Genomic DNA, 24,938 nt, shown 5'->3' with positions numbered 1-24,938 from the left:
AAGATGATCGGAGTTAAAATAACCGTTAAATTGTGATTTTTCATTTATAACCGTTGAAAAGTTTTGTCCCATTACTTGATTTTTGAATGTTTATTTTTTTCTCGATTTTTGGCTTATATGATCTTAAAGTATAAACAAACAAGTGTGACGGTTGGATCGTTAAAATTAGTTTTCTTGGATGTGTATCCCATCAAAACAATATATTCACTAACAATTAAGAGTTTATCTATACTTTCGTTAAATATAACATAAGATTTTGTGGTATCCACTAATGTAAATATTTTAAATTGAAGATCAAATTCAGTCATTGTATTCATATAGGGTCAAGGAGTGTAGCTGTAAAAATCATCAAAATCGGAGTTAAAATTACAGTTAAATCATGATTTTTCATTTATAACCGTCGAAATTTTTTGTCCCGTTACTTGATCTCTAAATGTTTATTTTTTCCGATTTTTGGCGTATATGATCTCGAAGTATAAACAAACAAGCTTGACGGTTGGATCGTTGAAACTAGTTTCTTAGAATGCGTATGCCATCAAAACAATATATTCACTAACAATTAAGAGTTTATTTATACTTTCGTTAAATATAATATAATATTTTGTGGTATCCACTAGTGTAAATATTTTAAATTAAAGATCAAATTCAGTCATTGTATTCTTATAGGTCAAGGAGTGTAGCGGTAAAAAATCATCAAAATCGGAGTTAAAATAACCGTTAAATCATGATTTTTCATTTATAACTGTCGAAATTTTTTGTCCCGTTACTTGATCTCGGAATGTTTATTTTTTTCAATTTTTGGCGTATATGATCTCGAAGTATAAACAAACAAGTTTGATGGTTGGATCGTTGAAACTAGTTTCTTAGAATGCGTATGCCATCAAAACAATATATTCACTAACAATTAAGAGTTTATTTATACTTTCGTTGAATATATCATAAGATTTTGTGGTATCCACTAGTGTAAATATTTTAAATTGAAGATCAAATTCAGTCATTGTATTCTTATAGGGTCAAGGAGTGTAGCTGTAAAAAAATCTTCAAAATCGGAGTTAAAATAACCGTTAAATTGTGATTTTTCCTTTATAACTATCGAAAAGTTTTGTCCCGTTACTAGATCTCTGAATGTTTGTTTTTTGCAATTTTTGGGGTATACGATCTTGAAGTATATACAAACAAGCCTGACGGTTGGATCGTTGAATGGTGTGTGTATATATATATTTATTTATTAAGTAGTTTTAAATTTATTTATTTTGTACATATAACACTTAAGAAATTTAATAGTATATACATTTATTAAGTAGCTTTAACCTTATTTATATTTTAAATCTTAAAATAAAATTATTTTATTTTTTATTATTCATAACAATTATTTTTATAAATATTGTGCTACGAGCCAATTTTTCGTCTCTAAAAGTTTGCGCGACCAACGATTCGTCGCGCAAAATTCTAAAAATTTAGTAGTACCAAAAATGGGTCGTCTATTATATGTAAAGATGATGGTTTGTTTAAAAAAGAGTCGTCTATTATGAAGTCAAGATGACGGTTTTTTTAAAAAAAATGGTCGTCTATTATATGTAAAGATGATGGTTTGTTTAAAAAAGGGTCGTCTATTATGAAGTAAAAATGACGATTTTTTAAAAAAAATGTTGTCTATTATGATGTAATAACCCAAACCTAAAATTAATATTTAATTATTAATTTATTAGAAGAAAAGACTAAAATACCCCTAGAATATTTTTATTAATTTAAAAGTTGACTTTTTGACCGGGAAGGAATTTGAGGATTTTATTTGTACCGTTACGTAGAGCGAGACGAAACGAGTTCGTAGACATGTAGTGGACTCAAATCGGAATTGTAACGAAGGAGTTATGATCAAAAGAAGTTCAGTGGCATAACCGTAAATATTTCGAAGTTCAGATTTTATAAACCCAGATTTTTCTGGTTTTCGGGAGAGGACGAGCCGACTTTGGGAGCTGTTTTCTCTCAGCTCCGACCTCCGATTCAGGCAAGACCAGTGCCAGACGAACCACCAAACATCCCTCTTCCAACTTCAGCCCTTCGCCGCTTCTATCTGCCGCCATAGTCGCCGGAAACAGCCGCGAAACAGGCGGTGTTCGACAGTTTTTTTGTAAACTTTCGCCGGCTCGTTCTCCGTCATCCGGCCACCATTTCCGGTGATCCAGGTATGGAAACTCATCTATTTCTCGAGCCCTAGCTGCTGGTTGGGTAGGATTTCAGAAATTTCTAGCGTAGATAACTCGATCTTGGATCCAAAGTTTAGCCAAATTTCGGGTTGAGATTCCGGCCATTTCCGACCACTTTTTGGGGTATGTCCAAGAACAAAAGTGGCTCCAAATAGGGTGTTTTACCTAGGATAGGAGTCTTGAGCCGAGATGTTGAGATTTTCTGGCGAAGCGTTATCGCTTTAGGCACCACGCGCTGCCAGCGCGTGTGGCGGCGCGTGGGAAGTAAAATGGGGACCACAGTCAGTCCTAGAATGATCTCCTAGTCCTCACGAGCGCGTAGGATTTCGCGGATCTTAATTCGGATATCGTTTGAACCTCGAACGGATCTCGCCTACTGTGCGATTTCCGGTTCAATACGTTTGAACCGTTGGATCGTAATTAATTCCAAGTATGTTAATCTAGACTTTCCCAGGATCGTATCGTATTTGACGGATCGTAAAACGGAGTCCCGGATACTCGAATGGTCAGCCTATAGCGATTTCTGATTCGATTCTGGTCGAGCGAGAAAGAACTACGTGTGGCTTGATCCTCGATGAAGTGCGTAGGCAGCCTACGATTATTAGGCGCAGCCACGAGTTAGGGCTCGGGGTTTATGTTATTGTTTTGGGTATTTTCGTCTTTACGATCCACGATACTGGTGTCGATTTAAAGCGGGATTGGCCGGATTTCAAAGGAATTTGGGTCGGTCGTTTCATATGAAGTAAAGATGACGGTTTTTAATAAAGGTCGTCTATTATAAAATAAAGATGACGTTTTTTAAAAATGGTAAATCGTCTATTATAAGTAAAGATGATGGTTTTTAAAAAAATGTAATGTCATTATATATAAAGATGATGGTTTGTTTAAAAAAAAGGTCATTATGAAGTAAAGATGAGCGGTTTTGTTAAAAATGGGTCGTCTATGATATGTAAATATGACGTTTTTTATATATAAAAAAAGGTCGTCTATGATATGTAAAGATGACAATTTTTTTTAAAAAAGCGTCGTTTTTTAAAACACGCTAAAAAATGGCGCTTAAGTGAATTCGCGCTCGACAAATTTTTAAATTTTCACCCGTATTTGAAAACCTTATCTCTCATTAACAAGCGCCGTCTTTTAAAGCACGCTAAAAAAGGCTACTTAAGTGAATTTGCACTCGAAAAATTTTCAGATTTTCCTCCGTCTCTGAAAACCTTATCTCTCCCTCCTTGAAACCCTCCTGCACTCTCTAAAACACCCTCATGAAACTCTCTACAAAATCATCAAAAAATCGATATCAATGAAGAAGTTGAGAGATTGAGGTCTTCGCAATCCATAAGATGTAGAGGGAGGTTCTGTATTTGAGATTCAAAACTGGTTGAAAGGTTTGATTTGAAAGTCACTTAATCTCTCAATACCCTTCTATATCTTGCTAGTGAATTCTGGATTAGTCTCTTTGCGTTTCTGGTATGTTCTTTCTCTCCCTAATTTCAGATTTTGTCTCTCTTGATTTGTTTGGTTTGTTTACATATTTTCTTTATATTTCTGGTTTCTTTTTAGATTTTCTGATTTGGTTATCAGGAGATGAGGAGAAATCTTGCAATTTATAACTTTTTCTTTTGCAGGTTTTCTATGTGAGTCGTATGTTTTTTTGTTGTTGAAAATTTGTTACCTTCTCTTTTCACCATCATTTTATTTATATATTTTTCCTTTTGTAGGTTCTCGATTGTCTTTTTTACAAGTTTTCTATGGAAATATGGACCAATGGTAAAATTTCTCTTCTACCTAATTTTTTATGTTTATAATCTTAACTTTTTTTTCTCTTTTTGTCATTTTGATTTATTTACAGGAATGATGGAGGAGACTTCAGTTGTGCATCATTTGTATGTTTGGATGATGAATGCTTGGATTAGGAGTACGTGGGTCTTGTTAAGAATTATGTTTGTTGTAGAATAAAGATTGGTTAACTATGTAATAACTATTGAATCTTTAAGTTTTATAAAAGAAACTATTTTTGAGTGTATATATTCATTAATAAAGCATTATGGTTGGTTTTCTAGTTAAAATCGTTGTATAGCATCATAGGAAATAAAAAAGAACTAAAATGTAGCAGTTTGGAAACTTATTAGACAACGGTTTTATAAATCATGGTCTTTACAGATAATTATCGACGGTTTTTATAAAAAATGGTCGTCTATTATAGGTAAAGATGATGATTTTATAATAAAAAAAGTCGTCTATTATATGTAAAGATGACGATTTTTATAAAAAGGGTCGTCTATTATATGTAAAGATGACGGTTTTTTTAAAAAGGGTCATCTATTATATGTAAAGATTACCCTTTTTATAATAAAAATGGTCGTCTATTGTGAAGTAAAGATGACTTTTTTTGAAAAAGGTCATCTATTGTATGAAAAGATGACGATTTTTTTTAAAAGGGTCGTCTATTGTATGTAAAGATGACGTCTTTATAAACAATCCACGATGTTTTCATAAAAAATCGTCATCTTTACATACAATACAAGACGGTTTTATTAAAAACAGTCGTCATTCCTCTATAATTAACGATCTTTACCTCTAAACAACAACGATTTTCTTTAAAAACCGTCGTCGTTACAGATAAACAACGACTGTGAAAAGCCGTCGTAGTTTAACACCCAAATAGATGACGGTCGATTTCACGACGGTTGGAAAACCTTTTACACGACGGTGGTTTCCCATCGTCTATTTCGATTTTTGTAGTAGTGAGTATTCGGCAATGCATGTTTTGATAAAGCACCGTTTTATTGTTTAAAGGCACTACTATTGTTTAAATCTATGTTAGGTTGAGCCATGCTTTGGGACTGAAGGTGAGCAATGCATGTTTAAACCCAAAACTCCTACATCACCGCTCTTTCATGATCAGCCATTTGATCCTCAAACTCCTGTGCCACCAAAATGAAAATTGACTTCTCCATGAATGTGAGAGATGCCCCAGTGTAAATTATTATCCCCCCACTTCCTTCATATCCTGGAACCACAAATTTACTTGGGATTTTGATGTGCTTGTGCCCTACCATAGTCTCCTCGGGCTTCACATACTGGTACCCTGAAAAAGGTGAGCTTCCTGCAAACATAGGGCTCTTGAGCAATTGTGTGTAGCTGAGCCCTACCATAGTTGCGTTGTCCAAAACAAGGTTGGTGCTCTTTGACATCATCATGCTCATGAGACAAGCAGCAAAAGGAAAATGTGGTGAGACCCAATTGGGATGGCAGTGATGTTGGTTCACTGCCAAACCCAGCAAGTCCAACAGGTTGCTGGGATGAAAATTGGAGCAGCCCACAAGAAAACTTGTCACATTTTGTACCAAAGTTTCCAACATTAAATTCCCAGCTATGGATCCTATTGAAATCCCACAAGTTGTCCATGAAGCAGACAGATAATTATAAGATGGGCATGGTGCGCCAAGTTTGGATCTGATATATGGGCTGATGATTTGACTGCATTGTTTGTCATTGCACAACACATAGCGAAGCAAGTGCCATGGATTCTAATGAATTCTCTCTCAGTTACAGAGAATGATTTAGATTGTTGTTTGTTAAGCTTTTGGTGTTAATTTAATCAACAATGATCAAACAAAACATACAGCAGTAGGGAGGCAGTAGGCACATAAATATTTTAAACAACCAAGCACAAAAATAAAACCCTCCTAAACGTGGAGGACAAGGAAAAAAGGGCCCAAAAAAATTAGCCCAACTAGGCAACACACATAGTCGAATTCATACGGTTAAATCCTAAACCTCATACGGTTCAAGTCGAACTCCAAATGAAAATCCGTGAACAGATAATTACCAATAATGATCTTGGGACCGCCATTTAACTCAACATTATCGTCATACAAGAAATAATTAGTGGGAGGAAACACCATTTTTGCACCACCATCAAACACAAAACTTAATCCTGGGACACTCTTTAACGTCTACACCAACAGTGCTGAAGCAAGGTCCTAGAACCCCTTGCTTAGGAGCTCTCTTATACTCACCCATTTGATTCACAAACTCGTCTGCCACTTGTCCTAAGATGGAGTTGTCCACGTAAGTAAATCCGGGCATGCCGGGGTCGATGTCCCACCATTCCCATCAGATCCTGGTTTCGATCTTCATGTGGAATCTTAGTACTCCTATTGATCCCAACAATAATTTCTTCAAGATTCACATATCTATATCCATAGAAATTAGGCATGCCCGGGCCTTTCACCAATGGCGTGTAGCTCAAGTCATTGTACACTAAATCATCATTCAAAACTAGGGCACTATGTCTTCCAGTGTCATCATAAAAGTGTGACAATAAACAAAAAGATAATTTTTCATGTACCAGTTGTGAAGGCAATGATTCAGGGGAACTATCAAACCCAGTACTTCCAATAGGCAAATGGGTCGATTTTTTTGTGCACCCAAACACAAAATCAGTCACAGAATCCTCCATCAGATCTGTCATTGCATCCCCATTTATAGTCCCTAATGCAAACTCTTCTGTGGTCCAAGAAGAATACATGAACTCATAACAAGAGCAACATTTGGCATAAATGCATTGAGGTTCCTTACGATGAATTAATCAACAAATTTTGGCTTCGCAATGCATCGGCTTTTTAAACGAACGATCTGGGTAAAAAATAGGCTTTTTTCGAGGTTGATGTTTGGTAAGGAACAATTTGAGCAAGTATATTGGGAAGTGCATGGTGCCCAAACAAGGCTGCTGCCAGTGTCAACGGTGAGGGGTATTGTTTGCTTAGGGTTTCCAAAGCCAAGAGAGATTGTATATGCTCCGAAGTTGTGAGGAAAAATAGGGATTGTGGTAGGAGGATCACTTCCTTTGCGTTTGAATTTATTTTCTTTATTTACCATGTTTTCTTCTTTATTTACCAGTACTAATATATATTTCAGCTTTAAGCTGTTTGAGAATCTGAGTACTTCAGCTACCACTACAGCTTTCACTTTGCTTGTGTTTGACTGTTTAAGTTGTTTTTGCAATTATAATTGTTTCAAATTTCAATGGCTTTTCGTGATGTCGTACTTACAACCTTTGACCAATTGGTCATATTGGTTTGTTTGGCTAATTTGCAGCCTCTTTTAAACTCTCATATGTGTTGGGCTTGATGTCCAATAGAGCAATTGGGCTCTTATTTGCTCATCCTTAGAGATGGATTGATTTTTAGCCCAATTACTGTATTGGTAGAAATGGATTATTAAGTACAGACTGCAAAAAGATATTTGAACTCTTAACCATTTGATCATTAAATTGGGCAGCCACAATCAGCGTGATCAGCACCAGGGCGGAAGCCACTTGGCACTTCCCTTCCATGCAGGGTCAGAGTTACGGGCTCAATCCATCTCATGTTCTGATATCATGTTAAGCTTAATAAACTAAAACTTATTTTAGAAAAATTGGTTCATAAGGAAATAGTGCTGAGGCAATATGAGACTTCGCTAACACACGTTAACGTTGCAATAATGATACAAATCAATGCTTAAATTACACAAAAAACATCAAGGGCTTGGCAATGTATTGTTTACATCTTGCTTTTTGATCGAATCAAGCAATGCATCATCAAAAGTTTTAATAGTATATATTATTTAGCAAATAAAATTCATAAACCAGAACCATGTGCCATGATCCATAGACATAGATGTTTGTCTTTGAGTACTCTTTGAATGATCAAAGTTCACCATCTCAATGGCAACTAAAACCATGGCGCCGATTAATGTCCCAGAACATTATCCACAAACTCTTCCACGGTTTTCGATCAAATATATATAATATGTATGGATCGAGCTTGATGTAGTAGATTAGGTTAAATGTATCATATATTAATCGAATCTTTTACGTAAGCTAAGGTTTGGCCGACCACTAAGTTTAATGGCATGGCATGTTTTTTGTCTATAGTATATATAAATCTAAAGACTAAACTGAACTGGTCTCGTGCATAAACGATAACATTTTGTATAAAACTGACAAATCATCGCTTTTTGATGAATAAAACTACAATTCTAGAGTTGATATTCTGGAATTATTTATGTCCAAGAGATCTATCTTTGCGTGTTTCAGATCTTGAAGTTGTGTGTGTTCGATTAATTAATATGTTGTTGCTCCAAGTTAATAGCAAGTAACAAAGAATCTTGTTCCAAATCATTTGCATATGCCACCATATCTTTGTTTTTGTATAAACGTATCTTGATGGGGGATTTCGCTTCGATCAGAATATCTCTTTTAAGCTTTTTCTTTTTTCTTTTTTTATTTCTATGGAGTCTACAAAATCACGTTGAACTTCCAAGATTTTGGGCACATAGTTAGATTATGTCACTCAGTTCACGTTGTAACATATGGTGCAAGACATAAAAATAAAACACCGATCTAGATTTGAGTTCCGTTACCAACAATTGCTCTTAAGATAGTCCTTTTTTTTATTTTTCTTTTTTTACCGAAAGAAGAAGGAGAAAATAAAAAAGAAGATGATGTCAAATTTGTTCTGAATTCATACATATATTAACTCGTTTGTAGGCGTAGAGTTTTTCTTGAATTTTTTTTTTAATAAATAAAATTGTTACAAAACCAACTGCCAACATCCAACTTCCAATTTCCAAAGTATGAACAACTTATTTTTTTTTTTGGAGGACGAAGGAGCGCATTAAAGATTGAAGGTGACAAGGTGAATTGCAGTCGAGCAGGTGATGATGATTAGGGAAAGGCTGGGGGGCTAGATTGTCTGGAAGATGATCCCATCTTTTACGGTCATAATCATTACAATTTGATTGATTGAGTTTGATTTGTCCAGAAATTGAATGCACATTTATATTATATTTAATAGAAGATCAAAACAATACATACTAAAATAACTTTGATATTATATTATATGGTCAATTTTTTTAATATTAAAGATTCCTTAACAGTGTATTTGGATGAGAAGAATAAATTTAGGATTTTCATTAAAGTCAGAATTTTTAAATTGATATGAATTAATTTCCTTATTTAAATTAAATAAAAATAAAAATATAGAAATTTCGCGTGAAAAAAACATAGAATTTGGAGGTCATAATTGGAGGTCATAAATTCGAACTTTAAATTATATTTAAAAGTTGTTATTTCTTAAATTCCAATAGAAACTGAGTTTAAAAAAAAAATAACTTTACAAATAAAGGTTAAATTCAGTATTTTAAATCCATCACCCAAATAAGAAACTTTATAAATTCTAGAACATTAATTTCCGTCCTTTTAAATTATGTCATTTATAAATTCCTTTGTATTTTAAAATTTACAAATTTATAAATAAACTCAATCCTAAACATATATTTATAAAAAAATCCAAGCACTATTTAAACATAGAAACACACCCAAAATTAACCCCAAAGTCAACTTTTTGGGTGTGTTTATAAATGGGTTTTGAGTGTGTGTAATGATGAGTTTTGGGTGTGTTTATAAAGTGTTTTGGGTGTTGGGTTTTTTTATAATTTCAACCTCCATTTTGGGTGTTTTAGTGAAACTCCCTTTAAAATTTCCTCATCCAAACGCACTGTAAATTTAAATTTTTATTCTTACATATATTCCGCACAAAATGGTAGTTTTTTAATGTAATGAAAATTTGCACAACACAAAGTTTATAGTTGACATTTATATACTCTTTGCAATGTAATTATACGTAGATAAGGGTGGACATGATTAACAAGAAATCCCCAAAGTCGTTTATATGGAACAAATCGATCCAATTAATCTTTTCTTGGATTAAAAGTTGATTTAATCGTTCTAAGAACTCAAAGGCAAGTTAAATGACCTAATTCTTAGTTAAGTATTATTGAATTTATTAAGTGTTCAATTGTTGGTCCGAAATATTTAATGTCGAAAAATCAATGCATTGTAGTCCATACAGATTTGATAATGGATGAATCTAAATTGTGCTTATCATTCTCAATCTTTCATACGAGATAGTTCAAATGGTTAAAAACGTTATTTATATATCCAAAATTTGATACTTTGTTTTTGAATCTCACTACCCAATCCAATATCACTTATATTATTATAAAAATTAAAATAAAAAATAAAAAAAAATCCGATGCTCTCATTATCTCATGACATAGTGACATAATTACCGAGTAAGAAATAAGTAAATGTGAGAAATTTGTTACACACATACTTGTGTAACACGGTGCAATGCTGAGGACATCACAGTGAATCAGAACCCAAACTGCAAAGGGCAAACTCTTTTGGTGGATCTATAATACAGTGGGACCCTCGGAACATCAATGTTTTTCGAAAAAGCTGAAGTTGTTCATCAATCTGCCGACACTGTTGATGAGCGGTGACCACGTATCGGCTTTTCCCGATCAATTTCCACGTGGAAGAACGAAGGCGTCGATGTAATGTGCTGACGTCGGTGCATTTAAGACGAGGAGTAAGCGAACCCCAATACACGTCGCGGAAGCCGCCGGCAAGCAACCGACTGCGAGGCAGAATAACAAAACCAGAAAGAGAGATAAGAAGAAAAAAGAAAACTAATTTTTGCACAAGTGTGACGAAGGCATGTTGTTCGACAGTGATGGAACTCTGCCTTGAGATTCCCAATGTTTTCATTGGATAACGCACCTTCTTTTCTTTTTTTCTTTTTCAGATTGTTGTGTAAATTCTTGGGACTTCATTTATAACATTCTTTTTTAGTTTATTTTGTGTTGGAAAGATAACTTTTCTAAATCAATGTAATAAAATATATTTTTTTAAGTTTAAAAAAAAATTTAAAATGTATGTGATATAGTTTAGAAATGAAGGCATCTTCAAAATTTAAATTGAATGAGATTTCAAAACTCTCATTCAATTATTATTATGATAATCCAAATTAACATGTTGTGTTTGGTCAATGAAGATATTGTACCCATATTCGGCAATATGATTATTTTATACTTTGTTATGTATAAATAAAATATGAAATGAGAAAAGTATGAATAAAATACATATGTGTTTTATTCGGTAAATATTTTACAACATACAACTGAAAAGTTCAGCTACTATATAATTTTATAATTTTTATAATTTTTATTCAAAAATATGTGAAAATTACGTGTATATACGTGAATTCTATCAATATTATTGAAAATTTTGTAAAAAAATATATGTATTAAATGTGAGAAATACATACATATATGTGGAGTGTACGTTTAATTGTTAAAAAATGAGTATTTTATCGAGTCTTTAAGACGTATACGTGAAACGAAAGTATTATTGAAGAAATTATGTATCGAGAAAATCTTAAGTTGCTTTAATTTTATACAAATTTATAAATAAACCTAATCATAGACATGTATTTATAAAAAAACCCAAGCACTATTTAAACATAGAAACACACCCAAAATCAATCCCAAAGTCAACTTTTTGGGTGTGTTTATAAATGAGTTTTGAGTGTGTGTAATAATGGGTTTTGGGTGTGTTTATATGTTTAAATAGTGCTTGGGTTTTTTTATAATTTCAACCCCCATTTTGGGTGTTTTAGTGAAACTCCCTTAATTTTATTGATTAACATATTTTATTGCTTTTTGGTGTAAAATGGTTTTTAGAATTGAATTTTATGTTTTAGAGCACTTTTATTTATTTGCCATGACAAAAGGCAAACGGAGGCAATGATAGTTACTGTTTATGTGAATAGTGACAGCCTTAGCAATTTTTTTTATGCATTCTCATCTATTGTCATGGCAATTCAAGGACAACTATTATTCACATGAAATATGATGAGATGAATTTGTATGAAATTTTGGTGTGGGAAGTGAATAATATGACTAAGTATTTATAGAAAAAAATTATGAAAATTATGAATTTTTTTTTTGTGGGTATTTAAATTAGTTGTTGATGTCATAATGACGTCAACTTGAGATCAGTAGCCTTTGGACTTGCCTAGGCTGGTGGAGCTCAACGTTTACCTTGGCAAACCTTGGCCTCTGAAAATAGGATTGGAGGCCTAGGAGGCCTCTTACCCGGGCTAGCCCTCCCACCAAAAATGCTCTTATATATGTGGGTCAGGGTTGTCCGGGTGGAGGTGTTTTCTCACTTTGTGTTCTTTTAGGTTTTTTCGTAGTAAGTTTGTTGGACGGGTAAAATTGAATTCAAATCCTGGAAAAAACAAAACGTTTTCTTTTTTTGGTCAAACGATCTTAAAAGTAGATTGTGGACTCTCAGCATAAATTTTCTTTTTTAAATAATAAGCAGTCAAAAAAGAAAATTAATTAATTACAAGACGGGCCCATGGGCGCCCATATTTTTTGTTTGATAAACTGGTAAAAAGTACCGTATAACTCATGAAAAATAAAAATAGTTATTATTATTATGCAACTTTCCCTGTTTATATACTGGCGCGTATTTTTAAGAGCAATTGACGTTAATAAAAAAAATATGCAATGGATGCACGATGTAGAATATTATATTAGACCGTCCATAATTTTTTCAGGCTCTCCTCAAATGCTGCCGCACCCAAAAGAATTTGGGTTTACACGTGAGCTGCATGCCATATAAATGAAGACAAAAATCAGTACTCAACTGCGTAGTTTTTTGGGTAGGATAATCACATCGTTGCGTGGTATTACTTACACATATTGTGATATGTATGTATATATGTGTATAATATTTTAAGTACGAGTATTATACACGAATTTACTAGTTAAGCTAGTTATGTAAAAACAAAAAAGGAGTAAAACTGAAAATGTTTGTGATCTCCACAACCCCAATCATAACTCATGGGAACAAATTGACGCTACCGTTGTAGGTCTAGTGACCCTAGTCCCAAACATATATTGAATTAAAAAAGTTTCGTACGTGCATTTATGTGAGTTGAATTTGAAACTTACGCTAACTAGGTAAGTACAATTAGCACTCTATTAAAGGATGTTTGGTGTTCTATAATTGCATGCATTGTCAATACTATGAAACTTTATATTAGCATGGAAAGAAATGTATAGATTTTAAACATATACCGTAAATTCTAAATCTATTCTATACCATATATTTTCAAATTTAGGAGTCTATGCTATAGATAAAATTAAAATCCTAAATCTTAAAGAGTGTTGCTATTTTCACCTCTTGATCTATTTCCCCACTCATCTTATCTTCAAAATTGTAAGGGCAAATTTACCCCTTTGTAAAATGACTTCTAAGGACTTAGGAAAAAAACATATACTTACATAATTCACTTATTTTATTTTATTTATTCCTCAAAGTAGTTATCACTAAAAATTTAAATTTAAAAAAAAAAAAACCTAGCTTTCCTAAGGTGTGTAGCCTCACGTCTCATGCCCATCTCCATTGATCTTTATCTCTGCTGCAAATTGAAAGGAAGAATGAGATCTATAATTAATTAATGGTGTGTTTACTAACTAGGAATTAGAATTCTCATTATGAATTGAATTCCATCTATGGAGGATTCATGCGTTAACTTCACATCAAGGAATTGAAAAGTAAGTGGGGTCCATATAAAATTAGGAATAAACTAGGAGGAATTCAATGATTGAGTGGGAAGTGGTATTCTAATTCATGAAGAATTAACCTATTAACAATTCAAATTTTTTACCCATTATATCCTCACACAATTTTAAAATTTTAAAATTTGCCATCTGTTTAACCCAACAACTATGACATTTTAGTAATTAGTACCAGTCTTATCCTAATTCTATATGGTTTAGTAAACAACTTCAATAGGAATATGAAATCTAACTCTCCTTAATCCATAAGGTTTAGTAAACAATTTTAATAGGAATCCGAAATCTAATTCTCCTCAATGCAACTTCTCCTCAATTCAATTCATCATCGATTTAGTTCCTTATAATCGAATTACTAATTAGTAAACATGTTATGAAAGTAAACTTATTAATTCCCAGCATTTAAATAGGTTGCACACCCAACTTTGTTGCCATGGTGCAGGAGGGACTAATGTCACGAACTCAGCTTTGACCCAAGGGACACTAATTTTATTTTTATTGAGAATTTGCTTAAATTAATAACTAATAAGATAATTTGTTTGAATTAATAATGAAATGAAATTTTAGGAATAATGGTGGGTGGAAAGATAGGATTGTGTTTTTTAAAATTTACATGGTGGGTGGGAAAATAGGATAGGAGGTGGAAATAGCAGCACTCATCTTAAATCGTGTGACATATTTGCTTATTTGGATATAAACATAATTTTATTTCATTTTTTTCTAAACGAAAGAAAATATTTTATTTAAAAAAAAAAACCATGTACATCTATAAATTTCTATTTATTTGCTATTGAATTAATCATAGGCCAATTCCCGATGACTAAGTGTAGCACAGTGAGAAAAGGCTTTGATTTATAGACCAGTGGTCTCAGACTATAACCCCCATGACACTTTGATAGTGTGTATGAGAAAACTCCCACCTCCTTGTTGTTTAAACTATTGCTTGTATTAGGGACGGATCTATGTCGGGGGCTATATAGGCTATGGCCCATATGGATTTTTTTTAAAAAAGAAAAAAAAAGTGATGTAGTATTTACACACAACCAAAAAAATAATAGTTGATAATATCGATAATGAATGAATACTTAATTATTTTAATTCTTTAAAGAATCAAGAGGGGAAGAAATAATGAGCCATATACCCTCAAAATGGCTAATTAAGATTTTCAGATTATGTCCTCCCTAATGAATAATTAATTATTTTAATTATTTGTTATCAATAAAATTTACTTGTGTCGTCAAGTTTCTTTTTAAGGTAAATTCAGCCCATTCAATTTTAAAATCTTGGATTCGTTCCTAACTTGTATTTAGAAAAAAATAAAATTGGTAGACTAACTCTCTTTTTATTTTAGAGAATTTGAATACACCCATAATTATGAGTTTCATGTCATTCATATTCAGGGTATCCTAATTCGATTCAATGGGATGCTAGTTTCTCATTATGAATCCATTGTATTTTGCAGAAAAATAAGGAAAAAACATATAGAAAAAATCATGTCACTTTAAAAACAAAAAACACACATATTTTTTTGGGTCCTAAACTGTTATTCCTTTTTTTACTTTTTATCACATGCAATTGCATTTGCAATATTTTTCCTTTTGGGCTCTCTCAAAATAAGGAGTTCACTGTTACTTAGGACTAATTTTTGGATAGATCGCATCGAAATCAGGGGATTCCAATTCAAAAAACTAGGAGTTTTTGAAATATTTCGGAATTTACATATTTCATAATTTTTTTGGAAACTTTCAAAAATTAGTTCAAAATTCTAAACATGCCTAACCATTTGAAGGATTAAAAATGACTCTAAATTGAAAACTCATATGGTAAGCTTGGAAAACTATTATATGCTAGTACTTATATGTTGTTATCCTTATGAAATAACTTGTCTATGTCTATTTTGTCATCAAATTATTTTAAGTTCAACATGAAATTAGTAATTGTGGTAGTTTTAGCTTGAAACCCCAATATATTTTGGAATTTGGAATTTTTTGGAATCTCTAGATACATTCCAATTCAAATCCAATTTTTATTGGAATTTTCATATTTCGGAATTGATTTGGACTTGCCAAAATCGAAAATTTTCAAATGGAATCGAATTTTTCAATCCAACTTGCACCCTTACTGTTACTCCTTCTCCCCTCTCCTCTCTTCCTTCCTCTTACTCTATTCCTCCCCTCCTCTTTGTTCCTCCCGATTTGGTGTCCATTTTTTTGGCTCGTTCTCCCCCTTGTGTGGGTGTTAGCTTAAGCTTTGTTCATTAGAGGCTTATGCCTCCAATTTCTATCATTTCGACCCCCATATGACTTTCCTCCCTTGTATTAGTGGCGGCAGCAACGTTGATTATGGTGGCTTCGGTGGCAACTTTGTTTTTGTGTTTGTGTGTTAACAAATTTCTCCACCAATCGTCGATGGATGTTTCTCGACATCTAGTCTTCACCACCATCAATTACTTCTCGACTCCACAATTATCTCTTCCGTCATTTATGCTCAATGACACTTACGGAGTTGACGATTCTTTTGAAGTGTAAGTGTCACTTATTGCTTGGATTATGGTAGTGTTCTTTGTAGATTTGGTGGGGGTGTAACATTTCCATGTTCTTTGTCTTGGGGTTTTTTTCCTAAGTTATTTGTGCAGGCTTTATGCCTTTTGTGAGTTTAATGACTGTAGCAAGCTCTATGCCTTTCATGAGTTTAATGGTTGTAGTAAGTTTTATGTTGAATTTGGTTGAACTCATTTTGGGTTAATGTTTTTTTTTAATTTATCAAAAAAGTATATTTTCATTAAAGCAAAACAATGAAATAGTACATCGACTTCGAACAGGCAGAGGAGTCATATTGTGGCATTATTAAAACTTTGTCATTAAAAATCCCCGAAGGAAGAAAATCCAGTCCAGGAAAAAGAGTACCACGACTCCTCCCATAAAGACAAAACAAAAGACTAGGTGTTCTCACAATATGTCGTCAAAGACAACCCTAACCAAGGCGGAGCCACATCCTCACACACAAATTTAATCCCTTCTCTTAATTCCAATTTTACCAACAAATGCGCCACTTGATTTCCTTGCCATGGGTGGAACACAACATCCAAGACTGCACACCTGATTTTGGGTTCATGTTGGCGTAACTGACTTTGGCCTGCTATTTAATGAAACTCGATTCCAACAAAAACAAATAACAAATATTCATTTTAAATACATTGTATCAAGAAAAAGGAACGTACATTGTATCTCCTATTTTTATGGAATTCTCAAAAAATTCTATTTTTTTTTTTTTTGTCATAATCAAATTCTCAATAGGAGGTAAGGCTCGTTCGGGAGTTATTTTGGGATGACCATAATCACTTATAAGTGCTTCTCTATATAATCACTTAAAGTGGCCTATTCAAAATCAATCCCATAAGAAGGAGTAATTTTCTATTGAAATGATAATTGGCGTATTCATAGTCAGCCCCAATCAAGCCATTGCTTAATCGAATTTCCACACATGCGTTTTCAAAATATTTCACATGTTCCCAAAAAAAGAAACGAAAATATCTGTTTTTGTTTTAGCGGTAACAAGTAATTAACTATCCACCACCCGAAGGGAATGCTGATGATATGCCACGCCCACGCAAAATCTGCATACGCGTATCAGACCCAAAAAAGCAAAACTGCATACGCGTAATTTCTAAAATGAGCATGCGAAGCAGGGGATCACTGCTCCGAATTATTACTAAATTTCCATATGGATTAATATTTTTCTTCTCCTTGGAAAACTATCTACAATTCTATTATTATATTCCTCAATACATTAATGTATTCTTCTACCTTCCAAATAGAAAACTGAGAGCGGTAGAGCCTGTAGCCTATATATAATATAATGTAATTACTTGGCCAAGGCATTATATATTCATTCCATAAACAAATACTCACTTTGTTTTCATTCTCAACCATCCCCCTCCCTCATTTGATCCACAAAGATCATTATTCTTTCTGAGATCATAGAGAGAGAGAGAGAGAGAGAGAGAGAGAGATGGAAGAGACAAAGTCGAGATTCAATAGGATTTGTGTTTTTTGTGGTAGCAGTTCAGGGAAGAAAGCCAGCTACCAAGAAGCTGCTGTTGAACTTGGGAAGGAGCTGGTAATTAACCTTGTCAATTCATTTTTATAATTTCCCTTCTGTGTTTATTTCTTGGTTTATTTCTTCTTTCTTATTCTTCTTCTTCTTTATATTCACCCTTCTGTGTTCCATCCGTATGCAGCAAATTAGAGCATCAAACACACAAAAATGTTTCACAAAAGTTTCCTATTTCGTCTTCTACTCTTTCTGGGATTCAGAATCCGTTTTTGTTAACTTCATTTCAAAGGAAATTGGGCTTGATGCATTGTCTCCATTTAAATTCCTTAAAAAGAGCCTAGATATGGTGCACAAATTCTTTCTTCCATTTCTTACATTTTTTCCCATTTGGGTTTACTTATTTTTTTCTCAAGTAGTGGGGTGGGGGGGTGTGCAAGGTTGCGTGTTGTAACCAAACAAACGTTCAACGTGGGCTTATCATTGTTCCAGACTTGGAGCCTAGCATTAAGCCTGATTAGGGTTTATGTGTGGCATGAGAGAGAGAGAGAGAGAGAGGGGGAGGAGGCAGAGATTGCTAGCTGTAACCTGTCTGTCAGTTGAGCAGCCTTCTTGCATGATCTGAGTTTTGATTTTTATTAAACCCTTTATTTATTTTTATAAAAATAATTAATATAATCAGTAAGTACTGCTGGTAGCTTTTAATTCTCCAGGAGAGGGAACCAAACGTGCTCTCTTGGTATCATGACTCTTTTAAGCGTGTTGTCTTCACAGGCTTCCATGCCCCAACTCCCCCTTCCTCTTCTCCATGATTTTTGTTTATGGGGTTCCATGACCATGAAATTTAATTATATTATTATTTATAATAATAATTTCACTCAGTAGCCTGTTTACCTAGGGTTTTCCGTTCATTCTTTCCACTGGGAGACATAGTTTTTTTAATTGTTACTATCTCTTCTAAGTTTGCTCAATTAATCATGTACGTTTGTTTTAAAAATATTTTGTGATGAATTGGGTTTCTGACACGTGTTCCTGGCTTTGCATTTCGATGTGTTTTGAAGGTGGAGAGAAGGATTGATTTGGTCTATGGTGGTGGAAGCGTGGGATTGATGGGTCTTGTTTCTCAGGCAGTTCATGATGGCGGGCGCCATGTCCTAGGGTTTGTAATTTAATCTCTCTCTCTCTCTCTCTCTCTCGCTCTCTCTCATACACACACCACACGCATAATGCATCTGTACATGATGAACCTCTTGTCTTCATTAGGTTACACAAATGAAATGATTGGCCAGAAAAAGAACCCTCAAATCAAATGACTTGCGTTTCCTTTTCTTTATTTTATTGAACCACACCATGCAGATTAATCCCAATTATCTATTGGAGTGGGTTCTCAAAGGCAGACAGATAACATAGGATCGAATGCTGCACCATATTATATAATCGAATTTGTGGATTCCCTTTTTCCTTGTGTTCTTCTTTTCCTCTGATTGGGTCTACAGTAAGTCTAAAAGGGTGTCCTTAGTCGTTAACTATGTTTTGGGGGCCTTTTTTTGCAGCAGCTTTGATCGTCAGTTGGGTAAAAGCTAAACCCCTTTAAATTCTTATAATGTCAGTTTCTCTCTCTGCAACTTCCAGTTAGAAAGACACATAGAATTGAAAAGCTTGGTAAAAAAGTATGGAGACTTTTAGAAAGCGTGGAAGTTTCCACGTTAAACTGGAAAAAAGTGTCGTTGCTTTTTGTAAAAAGCCTGCCTACCGGTTATGTAAGAACTCTTGGCCTGTTTAAAGCTTTGAACACGTTGTGTACACAACCGCAGCAAATTAAGTTGGTCAATGCCCCTTGCTATTTCGAAAGGGGTGGGCCCGAATTTCTGTCTTAGTGCCTTTGATCAATTGTTTCAAGTGAGTATTTTTGTAAATTGTTTCTGTTATTATATAGAGCTTGACTGACAAATGTTCTTGTGGATTTTTGCAGAGTTATTCCAAGGACCTTAATGCCTAGAGAGGTACATCCTAAGACTTTTACTTTATTTTATTTTTTGAGTTTAGTCTAAACTACTATGGAGGGAGATTCTCTCACACACACACACAACTGATGCTATGGGGTTCAAACTGAGACATTTTTCAGTGGCTAGACTCCTTTGGCAAGACTTTTATTTTATCCCATTTGTATATTGCAATTAATAACTTATGTTGATTTTGGGTGATGCATCTGTTGATCTTTACATGATTAATCAATGATGTGATTTGTTTAAAATATTGCAGTTAACTGGTGAGACTGTTGGTGAAGTGAGAACTGTCTCAGATATGCACCAAAGGAAAGCTGAGATGGCCCGTCAAGCCGATGCTTTCATTGCCCTCCCTGGTATGGATTTCACCCATCAGTCGGACATATTGCAAGTGACATGATAATTGAATGCTAAAGATAGTTGTCTACAAGTGTTTGGGTGATTGTTAGCTGTTGATGTGTGTGAATCCAACAATGAGTCACACATACAACAAGAGTTGACAATTATTCAACACGCACGCACGTGAATGACTATCCAAAGCAATCTCGCAATTTGTTTTATTAGGTCCTTCTTGTGAAATTGACTTTTAAGTTAATATGATCAGGTGGTTATGGCACTCTAGAAGAATTGCTGGAAGTCATTACCTGGGCTCAGCTTGGAATCCACCGCAAACCTGTAAGAAAATAAGTCTAATATTTCTCAATCCTTTCTATAAAATGTTTTTGAATGGCATAAATTAATTTATAAATCATTCCAAACCTTTAAAAGGAAGCAAGGGCCTTACATGATGCCATGTTTTGTGTTTGTTCAAATGTAGTTATGATCTTGTAGATAATTGGTGCTGATGTCCCCAAATTTGCTACTAACCCAAGATTAACAATCAATTTCTTCACAATTAAGAATATTTTATCATCTCCCTTGTCTTCATTAATAGTTGTATGCTATGCCTTATGATAAATAAATTATTAATCATGTTTCACAAGCACACGACTCTCTTTCATTCCATAATTCCATACAATTAGAAAGTGTCATAATATGTAGCGAATCAATGCATGTGGTACTTAATTCTAATTCACATGGAAAGATAGCTTAAGATTTGGGATTTTTGAGTCATAAGTCGTGGTTCATGATGATTAGGTGTTTGATTATTTTGAGGATCTCCGTTTGAATGGGAGAAAGAGGTTTCTTTATGGGCTTTATCTTTTGTTTAATTTGATTTTAATTGTTTAATCATTTAATTAAGCGGTTGTTGGTCAAAAGAAGGGTGTTGTTGTTGGTCACAAGACAATGAAGACATAAAAAAAAGTTCATATATAATATGAAATATTAATTGTATGTTTGGAAATGGATATTGTTAGTTAATTGTTTGATTAATTAATTAAGTGGGAATTATTTTTGTTTTTTAATTTTAGGTGGGCCTCTTGAATGTGGACGGCTTCTACAATTCTTTGTTGAGTTTCATTGATAAGGCCGTTGATGAAGGCTTTATTTCTACTACTGCACGTCAAATCATCGTGTCTGCTCCAACGGCCAAGCAATTGGTCAGACAACTTGAGGTATTTTGCTTCGTCTATATCATACGAAAGAATATGATCATCATGATCAAGATTTAAACGGACATGATTCATGTGGATCTTTAATACGAATGCAACTCTCTCAATTAGAAAAAGAAAGAAAACTAGGACTCTGCATACTTTTTTGTAGCAGATTATCATATTTTAGTGTTACGAATAATTAGGTATCATTAGTATGCCAGTCCAGTTCAATCCGGTAAAAGAAAATTGAATCCGACTAAACTCTCTGTGGTCAAACTTCACTACAATGTTGGGTTGGGGGCATTATGATATATATGAGCCTAATTATAGATTAGGGAATGAAATAACATCAAAATGTGTGTTTAAAACTTGATATGATTTTAATTTATGTCTGTTTTTGGTAATCTCAGGAGTATGTACCAGAGCAGGATGAAATAACATCAAAGCTGGTTTGGGAAGAGGTGGACAGAATAAGTTATGTGTCTGAACCACGTGATGTGTTGGCTTTTGATTGATCATGCAATACAAAGTCTCCCCTTTTTGGGTGTTTTGGGTTTCACAGTATATACGGTTCATATACGGTCTGACACCGTACATCTACATCAGCAGCAGTATAGGAACTTTGGGTCTTTTTGTAGCTGAGCCAGAAAAGGCTGAAGCACCCTCTCAAAGTCTCCGATATATAATATATATTATATTTGTCTTAAGTTTGAAAAAAAAAAACGAAGGAAGAAAAAGAAAAAGAAAGATGAAGGAAATGCTTATCATCCATCGGTGTCTCTTTTTGGAAAACTCTGAGGGAATTCAATTGAAGTTTCTTCTTGCTATATTGGTTTATTTATACTGTATCGATCCTTTTGTGACATGTATGGCTTCTGCAGTTTCTGCTCTAAATTTGAGAGCAAAATATTAGGAGAGTACTGGAAGATGAATTGCAATGGGAAATTACATTACAATACCCAAAAAAACAACAAAAAAAAATTGTGGAAATTGGTTGTAAGATAAACAAAATTAAGTAAAAATTACATAATAAGAACTATTCTATTTTTCAAAGACAAAGATTCGTAGGGATCAAACTTAACTGACCTAACTCATGTCTAATTTATAAAGAGTAAAATTTGAAAGGACAAGTATAATGTCGTGTTCAACTCACCTAATTCACCTATCGGCATAACAACTAAATTGACAGAAGACGATTTGACTAACTAGTTCAAATAATTTTCGGGTTAATTTATAAGAAACGAGAAACATATGTTAGTTGGGTTTGTACTCTTACTACCAGCACCATGACGGTGGTTGTTGTTATTCTTATTGCTGCGTTATTATAAAATGGTTTTGTCACCAAACTTGAGGACAGCTTGTTGATTGGGTTCTCACTTCTCTCAAAGGCCAGGTGGTGTGACCATGTGAGGCACATGAAGAATTTTAATGTCTAATTACACTTAATTAAATTGATAGATCTAATAATAGAATCCGAATCAGATCCTCACCCTCTAAGGTCAACTCAATATATAAGCATAGTCAATAAATCTAAGGGTCGCCTGTTGTTGGTAGAAACAAAAATGAATAAACAGAATCAACTTTGCTGTAAAGTCACTGGATCTTTATAGTCCATGATCAAACAATTGTAATGTGAACAGCATACACTTTGTATCTAATCTTATCTGCAAATCTTTTGCTTAAGTTCTTCTATCTAACATAGATAGTCTCTTAATTTGGTGGCGTTCTCTATATTTTATGATAAAGAGAATGGATAATAATCATGATTGTTAATCAAAAGGGTGTCCTTAGTCATCATAAGAGATTTGAAATTTACGAGTTTAATGTCATACAGCTTGAGTTAAGTCAAGAAAAGAAATGGGTTAACACCCTCATGGGTATAAACTCATGTAACTTTTTAACACAATCGTAAAGAGAGATTTGATCGGTGCATACCAATCAACGATTGTCAATGCACTTGGATTCCATCGGTGCATACCAATCAACGTTTGTTAGTCACCCACATGTGCATGCATAGATGACATCGACGACAAACGCACACCAGCTAGCAAAATTCAAAATCCTAATCATGGTAGCAGTTGCAAATTTCTCCAATGACCCTCATCTAACATAAAAGTAAAATTATGTTTCCAGCCTGTAAGTTTAGTCGATTTGTTCAATTTTTAACCCAAGAACAACACGCTTTGGAAAGATTTTTTTATTTTTTATTTTTTCAAAAGTTTCTTCCAGTCTTTAGCTAGTGCAGTTGAAGTACTAGACAACAATATTGAATTTGAATCACATAATGCCTCTTTCTGTCTCTAGGGGGGCGTTGACAAAGATAAATACACAATCATATCTTCTTGTAGTTCTATATTCAGCTTATCATTGTAAATTTTCAGTCTGCCAGTACAAAAGTTGCTGCTGGTTCTGTCTGTAAACAAGTTTAATAGGCTCATTAAGTTGCTATTGTCTCCTTCTCACTCTAAAACTTGTTTAACTGGAGTTCACAGAAATGATAAGCAATTTTGGGGAAAACCATGAAAAAGAAAAAGAAAAACCAGTGGAAATGGCAGTGAGTAGCTCTAAAAGTTTTCAGGGCTGTCATCCAATTGTTTCTCATCTTCTATGTCTACCTCCAAAATTTCCTGAGGAAAAAATGAAAGGACATTAATTTTCAGTGTGTAAATATCAAAGTAATTTTCAGTGAGAAAACTAACTCACAGGGATTCTCTGCTTGAGATAATTAGCCAGTCTAGCCAGAACCACACTGCGTTCGTGCCAAAACCGGCCTTTGAGACTGATCTTCACATAGGGCCCGTCCAGTTCGGCAAGTTCAACTTGCCCTGCAAACCAAACCAAAAGCATTCTCAACATCTAAACTGAAACCAACACGAAATAACTAAAGCTAAAATTAAGCACCTGTCATGCCAACAGAAGTGTCAAAGAGCTGGCCAAATTCAATTCTTGCATCTGCCAAGACCTGTCTGATATTGTCTTCTGTTAGATCGAGAGGCTGTGAAGGCTGAAGTGTTGCTGCTGATATGGTTGAGAATCTCTTTCTGGTTGTTGTTGGGTTTGTACAGATCCTCAGCCTCTGGCTTGCTTTGTGATTGTGGTTAAGGGTTTTCAGGGTTTGGGTTTTGGTGATGTGATGACAAGTAATGGGGAGGAGGGCTGGCGTTGGGGTGGTTGATGCGATTTTGGGGTGGTTGTGATGAAGAACTGATTTGATCTTCATCCTTCCTCACCCTTGCAAAGCTTTTTCCTTCGATTGTCTTTCAAAGGCAAGCGCCGCTATGGATGAACCAAGACCAACCAACCAGTGGAGAAATGGATAAGGAGCAGTTTTTTGATGGACAGAATTCATTCATTGCCTGGTTCTAGTAGGTCTTAAATTGGGTTTTATGGGTAATTTCTGCTGAGGCATCTAAAGCCATGGATGAGACTGAAACTAGAGACAGTTATCCCAGTTTCATCTTAATCTGACTATTTAAGCCATCAAATTCGTAAGGGTTATTTGCAATAATGCAAAGCCATCAAATTCATAACTCAGATCTTGTTCATTACAAATTTTCACTGTAGGTTGATTGCAGTATATTTTCCTCCCTTCAAATTCTGAATAAGATGATGATTTGAAGATTAGTTGTCTACCCTTTAAACCCCAACCAATC

General features: G+C 34.1%; 2 protein-coding genes and 1 long non-coding RNA gene across 5 annotated transcripts; 2 read left to right on the top strand and 1 right to left on the bottom strand.

Annotated features, from left to right (window-relative positions):
• The first annotated feature begins 1,880 nt into the window (after window positions 1-1,880).
• Window positions 1,881-4,230, top strand: LOC148914713 (uncharacterized). Of its 3 annotated transcripts, XR_016122748.1 has the most exons (3): window positions 1,881-2,186; window positions 3,926-3,974; window positions 4,057-4,230. It is a non-coding gene; the product is annotated as an uncharacterized LOC148914713 (long non-coding RNA). The 3 variants fall into 3 exon arrangements; XR_016122745.1 differs by having other exon boundaries at window positions 3,926-4,230; XR_016122747.1 differs by lacking the exon at window positions 1,881-2,186 and adding an exon at window positions 3,112-3,841 and having other exon boundaries at window positions 3,926-4,230.
• A 13,346-nt stretch (window positions 4,231-17,576) lies between these two features.
• On the top strand, window positions 17,577-22,148 carry LOC103341706 (cytokinin riboside 5'-monophosphate phosphoribohydrolase LOG7). The gene is made up of 7 exons (XM_008245242.3): window positions 17,577-17,810; window positions 18,806-18,903; window positions 19,717-19,747; window positions 20,007-20,106; window positions 20,355-20,425; window positions 21,163-21,306; window positions 21,696-22,148. The coding sequence occupies exons 1-7, from the start codon at window positions 17,703-17,705 to the stop codon at window positions 21,798-21,800; spliced, it is 657 nt and encodes a 218-aa protein (XP_008243464.1). The 5' UTR covers window positions 17,577-17,702; the 3' UTR covers window positions 21,801-22,148.
• A 1,462-nt stretch (window positions 22,149-23,610) lies between these two features.
• Window positions 23,611-24,650, bottom strand: LOC103341707 (uncharacterized). Its single transcript, XM_008245243.2, has 3 exons — window positions 24,187-24,650; window positions 23,989-24,110; window positions 23,611-23,912 (listed from the first exon to the last, which is right to left on the bottom strand). Exons 1-3 carry the CDS (start codon window positions 24,503-24,505, stop codon window positions 23,850-23,852), a joined length of 504 nt encoding a protein of 167 aa, XP_008243465.1. The 5' UTR covers window positions 24,506-24,650; the 3' UTR covers window positions 23,611-23,849.
• Between the last annotated feature and the right edge of the window lie 288 nt (window positions 24,651-24,938).

The sequence above is a fragment of the Prunus mume genome, linkage group LG8 (genome assembly GCF_029339155.1).
Source record: "Prunus mume cultivar Tortuosa linkage group LG8, ASM2933915v1, whole genome shotgun sequence".
Lineage (NCBI taxonomy): Eukaryota > Viridiplantae > Streptophyta > Magnoliopsida > Rosales > Rosaceae > Prunus > Prunus mume.
The sequence above is the reverse complement of the archived record's forward strand: the minus strand, read 5'-3'. Positions and strand labels throughout refer to the sequence as shown.